The sequence below is a fragment of the Mus caroli genome, chromosome X (assembly GCF_900094665.2).
Source record: "Mus caroli chromosome X, CAROLI_EIJ_v1.1, whole genome shotgun sequence".
Taxonomy (NCBI): Eukaryota; Metazoa; Chordata; class Mammalia; order Rodentia; family Muridae; genus Mus; species Mus caroli.
Window position 1 is genome coordinate 96868766 of NC_034589.1, and position 8498 is coordinate 96877263.

Consider the following 8498-nt stretch of genomic DNA (forward strand, 5'->3'; position numbering starts at 1 on the left):
TTCCAGTCTTCACTGATCTCTCTTCTGAGAGACGCACAGCAAGAACTTCTCCTGCTGTCCCTCCTGGTCCCTCCTGCTGACTTGTGCTGAGGCTGAGGCCTGGCTGTCTCTGCTAGGTCATGCTACCACTGCTGATTCCTGTTTGTTAACCCAACTCTACTGAACCGGACTGCTGGTGTATCCATGAAGTGTTTACAAGCAGATCAAGTTGCCTGCTAACCTGTGAAATGAACTGCTGATTTCCAGACAACACAGACTGGAGTTGCTTCAAAGAACCTTTCTTTTTTTTTTATTTCTTATTTTTATTTTTTTTAAATTAATTTATCTTTTACACTTCATATTTTATTGCCACCCATCTACCCTCTGACTGACTGTTCCACACCCCATACCTCCTCCCCACCCTCTGTCTCCACGTGGATGCCCCCACTCCCCACCCCACCTGACCTCTAAACTCCCTGGGACCTCCAGTCTCTTGAGGGTTAGGTGCATCATCTCTGAATGAACACAGACCCAGCAGTCCTCTACTGTATGTGTGTTGGGGGCCTCATATCAGCTGGTGTTTGCTGTCTGTTTGGTGGTCCAGTGTTTGAGAGATCTCAGGGGTCCAGATTAATTGAGACTGCTGGTCCTTCTACTGCTGGTCACTTTTTCTCTCAGCTTCTTTCAGCCATTCCTAATTGAACAAGAGGGGTCAGTTCCTTCTGTCCATTGGTTGGGTGCAAATATCTGCATCTGACTCTTTCAGCTGCTTGTTGGGTCTTTCGGAGGGCATGATAGGCCCCTTCCACTTCCCCTGTATCCTTTCTTTCCCACTCCCTCTGGTGCGTGGTGGGCTACAAGGGAGGTTAAAGCATTTAGGAACCATCATTAAAACTAAGGTTTGAAAAAACTAAAGTTACACATCTTTTCATTTCATTTTATCATTCCCCCACATTGGGTAAAGACTGCTCTTTATTTGATTTAATAATGTGTTTTAATACTTTGATAATTAATGTTTACAAATATCTTTTGGTACTTTATTTTTAAAATAATTTCTTTTCTTTAGATAGTAATATAAATATACCCCTTCCTGTTCCAAACTCTTCCATATGCTCTTCCTTGATCTCTTTCAAATTCATGGTCTCTTTTTTCATTAATCATTGTTACTTACATACATATACACAAACACACACAAATATGTATTCTTAAATCTATAAATTCAACCTGCTCAGTCTCTATAGTGTATATGTGGGTTTTCAGGGCTGAGCACTTGGTACTGGTTTGCTCTTCCTTAGGGAAGACATCTTCTGTTTTTCACATTCCTTAGTTTCTTGTAGTTCTTTGTGTGACGTAGAGGCCTTGTAGGCTTTCCCTGTGTTTGGGTCATGTTTAGGCAGACATGTCTGTAAGAATTTATAAGTGCGGCTTCTGATATTCCTAGAAAACAGAATCTTAGAGCTAACTCCCTGTTCCTCTGGCTCTTCCAGTTTTTCAGGTGCATTTTTTTCAATATAGTATATTTTGATCATTTTCTTTGCTGTCCACCAACTCCTCCCAGGTCCTCTCTACCTCCTCATTACCCACCCAACTTCATGTTGTCTCTCTAAGAAAGAAAAATAAACAAAAAAGAACATCAAAATAAACTTTTAAAAAGCAATAAAATAATAAGTACCAAAAAAAAACCCAAAACCAACCAAAACTCCATTTTGTGTTGTCCTGGTGTTATGGTCTGACCCCCCCCCCCAGAATATTTGTAGCCATTTGCTCCATACCTGCTAGCTATTTCATATTGTTGCTTTAACATGCCTACAGGTTAGTAACACAGAAGTGACTTGGCTCAAGGACATGCTGAGCACATACCCTGTTTTGTTCTGTCTGTTCTGTATGTGGTTTGCTAATCTTAAGAAATTCCACAAAGTTTTACATAGGACCTATCAAATCGAAGGTCAATATGAACTCGATATGTGAACTATCTTAAGTCAGATCTGGCCACCGGCAGCACTTCCTACACCTATGTATCAGCTCACTGTGGGTTTTGTGTGTGTGTGTGTGTGTGTGTGTGTGTGGCTGACACTGAAGAATGTTACTCATAAGCCAAAAAGTTATGATTACAATACTAATGTTCTGATTCCCTTGTCCACCACCCATCCACCACCACCCTTACCTTACTCAGGAGCAATCAAATTAAAGGTTAGTTGATGATACTTTGTCTAAGAAGCCAACTGCTCCCCTCCTTGCCCTCTGAACTTTTAACCTAGTTTTTCCTATAAAAAGTCTACCCTGAAGAGCAGACTTAATACTACAATTAGGCTCCTGAGTCCTTCTGAGGTGCTGAAAGTCCAGTTTTATGGTGTGTGTTCAATAAACTATTCTTACTTAACTGAGATCAGTGTTTATTTAGTTTAAGTGTCAATTCCGAAACCCCAACACTGGGTATGGGACCTGCCTTGGAGTGTGATTAAGATATCCACTGTCACACCATTGGAGAAAATTGATTGTTCCTTTCCTAGCAGATACCAACTGCAAATAGCTTCTTGTTTAAGAACAGTGTGCTGGCTGGTTTTCTGTGTCAACTTGACACAAGCTAGAGTCATAAGAAAGGAAGGAGCCATTGAGGAAATGCCTCCATGAGATCCAGCTGTAAGGCATTTTCTCAATTAGTGATCTATAAGAGAGGGACCAGCCTATGTGGGTGGGGCCATCACTGAGCTGGTGGTCCAGGGTTCTATAAGAAAGCAAGCTGAGCAAGCCATGCAAAGCAGTCCAGTAAGCAGTACTCCTCTACAGCCTCTGCATCAGCTCCTGCCTCCGGATTCCTGCCCTGCTTGAATTCATGTCCTGACCTACTTCAATGAAGAACACAGCTTTGGAAGTGTAAGCCAAATAAACATTTTTCTCCCCAACTTGCTTTTTGTGCATGGTACTTGTCACAGCAATAGAAACTCTAACTATGAAGGATGTGAATTTTGTGCCTAGTTTCCCTTCTCCATGCTAGGATTTTGTCTGGTTTGAACCTGTGCAGGTCTTGTGTGTGCTGTCACAGTTTCTGTGAGCTCATGTCCTATCATGTCTAGATGTCACTGTTTCCTTTGAGTCACTCATCATCTCTGGCTCCTAAACTCTTTCTGGTCCTCTTCCACATAGATTCCTGGGTCATGTGCTTAGGGCTTTGACAAAACCATCCCATTTAGGGCTGAGTAGTACAAAGGCTCCCACTCTCTACACATTGTTCAGTTATGAGTCTCTGTGTTAATTGACTTCTACAGCAAGAAGAAATTTGACGTTAAGTGTCTTCTTTTGGGGGTGGTCTGACTCTCTGTGTTGTCCTGGCTGTCCAGGAACTCACTCTGCAGGCTGCTGTTGAATTAACAGATGCTGCCTCTCACATGCTGGGATTAAAGGCTTGTCCCACCAAGTCTAGCCACACCCAAATCCTTTTGAAGTTTTTACCTTCTAAAATTTTAAGATGCTTCAGGATCCTTTGTATCGTCCCTAGTTTGATCCTCAAATCAACCATTTATCAAGAATTCCTGACCCACTTTTTCAAGACTATTATTTAAAAATCAAGATCTGGATAACCTCAATACATAGATAGGCACGCATACCTATATTAAACTGTCTCTGTTTCTGTCTCATCCCCCCCACCTTTATAACAATAGCATCTACTTTTATCCAGCATAGGAATTCATTTTTCACTTTCCCCATGTTGTATTTGGAACTCCTTCAACAGTGATAAAACCTAATGTACATACATTTATTTGTTCAACCCCTTTGAGGAACAATTTTATCAACTAGAGCAGAAGTGTACCAACTTCAAATGAAAGGGACAGAGAACAAATACTTCAGGTTTTTCAGCCACATAGCCTCTATTAAAATGATACAGAAACATGGCTGGATTAATAAAAGCATACTTGTTTTCTGACCCATAAACTAAGGTACCATGTGTTACTGTTAATTTACTCTTGGGTTTAGACTATCCCATCAAAAAAAAAAAACCCAGTTTTCCAAAATTTAAGTCATTTTTTCTTTACCCTTTTCATTGTGGTTATTCTAATCATTTGTAATAGATTTTAAAGTTACTTTCTAGCCTGCATTTCAGTTTTCTTACCACATCATTTTTGACCATTTAAATTTACTTTTTGTAGCATACAATTTCATAAGATTGGGCAAACACAGTCATTGTCTATGAGGGCAATTGTCACATCATGCTTAAAATTCTCCAGAGCTATATCTTTATTGATAATTTTCCCTCTAACTTTTTACTCACCAATTGTTTTCTTTCTTTTGTTTTTTCCTTTTGCAGAGTCCCACATAAATGGAATTATACAGTATGTATAGCCTCTGTGAACTGTTCTTAGCTCTTAGCAAAATACACTTAATCATTCATACTCAGAGTTCACTAGCTTCTTCTCTTGCACTGCTAAGAGGATATAGTAAAATTAATTTGTTTCTCAGTTGAAGGTTGTTCCCAGATTTTTGCAATTATGGCTGAAGCTGCTATAGATATTTGTGAGCCTTTGTGTGACTATATACTATCATTTTTGGGAAGATACTGAGGAGTAAGGATGCTTGTTGGATCACATGTTACATATATGTTTAAATTCCTAAGAATATACCAACTGTTTTCCTAAGTGGATATACCATTTACAACTGTAACGACTGCAGAAGCTTTTGAGAGTTTGTAAAAAAAAAAAAAAAAATACTTCTAAGAGTGTAACCTAGGAAGAGGGGAGGTTCCTGGCATAAGTTTATACTCATGGCCCCTAAAAGTACTAATCTCCCTTTCAAGTCACAGCCCTAAAGAGAAGAAAGTCACACGTGGCCATACCTGAAGCTTGGTGATGATCTCCTGTTTGGTGAGCTCCACCAAATGGCTGTCCTCTACAGCAAAGGCTGGGAAAGAGACCACTGAGAGCAGACTGGCATCAACTTCTTTGGATGTTGAAGCCCTGGGCAGTAGTGAATTCAGGATAGACTAAGAGAAAAGTAGCAAAATAGGGTTTATTACTAAATACCCTGGTTTTAAAGTGAAACTTTGGTTCCGAGTGATTGATGTGGAACAAAAGATATCGGAAGAATAAGCCAAACTCTATTAAATAGCCAGACGCTTAAACAAGTAGTTTGCTTGGTATAGTATCTCTTTTCTTAATCCTCTTTCAGTGTTTCCCCATCCTGATTGCAGAGCTGCTGTTCATAGATAAAGACTCTAACATCTGTGGGATGCACACAGTTCTGTTGGTTGCTAGCATCCAGGTTAAAAAGAGAGAGAGAGAGAGAGAGAGAGAGAGAGAGAGAGAGAGAGAGAGAGAGAGAGAAAGAGAGATGCTAGAAACATAATCAGTGGTTAAGAGCATGGCTATTCTTCTAGAGGATTGGGTAGCTAACAACCATCCATAATACCAACATCTCTTTATGGCCTCATGAGCACCAAGAATGAATATGGTGCAAGTATACATTCAGGGAAAAATTCCATACACAAAAATAATAAAAATTTTAAAATAATAAAACTAAGACAAAATACAGCAGTTGGGCAGACTAGGGAAGGATCGCTATGCTTCTGAGATGTTTTCAAATTAATTTTCATCAAGTATGGGGAATACTAGGCTTCTTTCTATTTGCAGCCACGTCTCATTGCACTTTGCTCATATTTCCTCTCTAAACTTCTCCCTGCCCCCGCAGCAGTCCCACTAGCTTCCTTCCTAGCCACAGAAGCTCTCCCTGCTTCTTCCATGACATACTTTATCCACAAAAACTATTTTCAAAATTAGAAGTTTAATTTATATCCACTGGGATATCATAGGACATAATCAGGGTTTGAAGAAAGGGAGAAACTTCATATACCAGAGAAAAGAAAAGTTCAATATAGGGAGCAGTTATAAATAAAACTAAGAATGAAGTTTTACCAGATATAGAACTCTCACCTACCTCTCAAGCACCATGCCTGCCTGGACACTACTATGCTTTCCACCATGATGATGATGGACTGAACCTCTGAACTGTAAGCCAGCCCCAATTAAATGTTGTCCTTTATCAAAGTTGCCTTGGTCGTGGTGTCTGTTCACAGCAGTAAAACCCTAACTAAGATATCCATAATCTATCTTATAGCTCATGCTATATCAGGTTTATCTCACGATAGAATGCTTGATAAAGACATTTCTGATCACATGGTAATAGTCACAAGATGGGTTGCTCTCTTTAAGCTAAATCTATGCTAACTCTGACTCTGAGCAAGAATAAGATTTGCTATATGGTCCATTCTTTCTTTACCTGGCAGTGTTGGACTTCATCAGCCAGGACATGGATAACTGATTGTGGCCCACCTTTCACACCAAACAAGTCTAATTCATCTAGTGCTTCCAGGGCTGCCTGTAAGAAGCAATGGAAGAAAGGACTTCAGTGGCAGAACACATGCTTAGTATATGCAAGGCCCAGGGTTCAAATCCCAGAACTGAAAAAAAAAAAAAAGAAAGAAAATCAAGAATGAGATATATTATACATATTTTCTTCTTAGTATCTTATAAATGTTACATGATGTTGCTTTTGAATGTATTTAATGAAGTAGAAAATAAAATAACATTCCTTATTCCTAGGAGCTTGGGATTTGCACTTTGCCACCCATGGTGCCCAGGGAAAATTAAAATGGAGTTTATATCACTATCCAGTCAAGCTTGCCCTCCTGCCCTCAGGCCAGATCACAGGCAGTCCCAGCAACCAGGGTCAGTTCTACTCTGCTGCTCAGGCAAGGTACAGGCCCCCTCTCCTGAGTGTTGTGGCTGGCGAGAGAAATGACCAGTTCTCCCAAGCATTACTTTCTTGAAGTAGATAATCTGTGGCTTAAAGTATGTGAACGATTTTTGAGATACAATGCTAGATTGCTTTTTATGCATATTATATCAATATAATGCATCACTTGTAGTATATGACAGTATTCTTCTTAATATAAGGTATTTTGGTCCCAAAAAAAGGAGAGAAGCAGAAAGGAGGAAGAAGAGAAGGACAGGAAGATTCACCATGAGGATACACATGGAACAGGTGTGCTCCAAGACTAGATAACCATCACAAGAAAAAACGCAAGGATTTTACAGCTCGCTGTCAACCCTGGATAAAATTCAATACATGCTTACAAATTTTAAAAATCAACAATAGAAAGAAATTTCTTCAATTCAATGAGGGATACCTGTTGGAGACTGGTTCTAAGGCTTTGATTCAATCTGGAATCTGCGTGTCCAGCCAAACACTGAAGGTCCTTGTCCCAAATTGGTTTGTGATCCATCAATAAAGATGCTAACAGCCAATGGCTAGACACGGGGTGGACACTTAGAGTTATGCAGGCTAGGATGAAGAGAGGAAAGGAAGAGAATCCCCGTGACTCAGGGAGGAAGAACGGAACATAGTAGTGGCAAGAGATAAAGCCAACCAGCCATGTGAGATTTCAGTGTATTTGTGGACTCAGCTGACAAAAAGAGGCTGCTATTCAGGTGAACTCTTACCTTCCAAGATTTAGAAAGATATACACTCACTGATAAGTGGATATTAGCCTAGATGCTCAGAATACCCAAGATACAATTCACAAACCACATGAAATTCAAGAAGGAAAACCAAAGTGTGGCATCAAAGGCAAAATCTACCAAGATGAACTCTCAATTCATCTATGCTCCAAATGCAAGGGCATCCGCATTCATTAAAGAAACTTTGCTAAAACTCAAAGCACACATTGCACATCACACAATAATAGTGGGAGACTTCAACTCCCCACTCTCATCATTGGACAGATCCTGGAAACAGAATCTAAACAAAGATATATTAAAACTAACAGAAGTTATGAAACAAGTGGACTTAACAGATATCTACAGAACATTTTATCCTAAAACAAAAGGATATACATTCTTCTCAGCACCTCACGGGACCTTCTCCAAAACTGACCATATAATTGGTCAAACTAGGAAAGGGAATAGCATTTGAAATGTAAATGAAGAAAACATCTAATAAAAAATAAATCTTAAAAAAAGGAATAGCGATGTTATTGTCTACTTCATAGCATCCTGTTGTTTTAAAATGGTAGGTGTGTTGGGCTGAGGATATAACTCTGTGGTAAAGTACCTGTCTAGCATGCACAAGATCCTGGGTTCAGATACCAGTACCACAATAGAAGAAAGTGAATATATATAGATATAAAAAACAGGCCTCAACAGATATAAAAATATTGAAATTGTCCCATGCATCCTATCAGATCACCACGGACTAAGGCTGATCTTCAATAACAACATAAATAATAGAAAGCCCAAATACATGTGGAAGCCAAACAACACTATACTCAATGATACCTTGGTCAAGGAAGAGATAAAGAAATTAAAGACTTTTTAGAATTTAATGAAAATTAAGCCACAACATACCCAAACTTATGGGACACAATGAAAGCAGTCCTAAGAGGAAAACTCATAGCTCTGAGTGCCTCCAAAAAGAAACTAGAGAGAGCACACATTAGCAGCTTGACAACACACCTAAAAGCTCTAGAACAA

General features: G+C 39.4%; 1 protein-coding gene across 2 annotated transcripts in view; it reads right to left on the bottom strand.

The window, feature by feature from the left end:
- Window positions 1–8498, bottom strand: part of Phka1 (phosphorylase kinase regulatory subunit alpha 1) — a 113404-nt gene that overhangs the window by 79889 nt on the left and 25017 nt on the right. For both annotated transcript variants that reach the window (XM_021152825.2, XM_021152821.2), the window contains exons 7-8: window positions 6247–6345; window positions 4808–4954 (exon numbers count right to left, since the gene is read on the bottom strand). In XM_021152825.2, the coding sequence (XP_021008484.1) occupies window positions 4808–4954; window positions 6247–6345 (246 nt within the window). The remainder of the gene's footprint in view (window positions 1–4807; window positions 4955–6246; window positions 6346–8498) is intronic.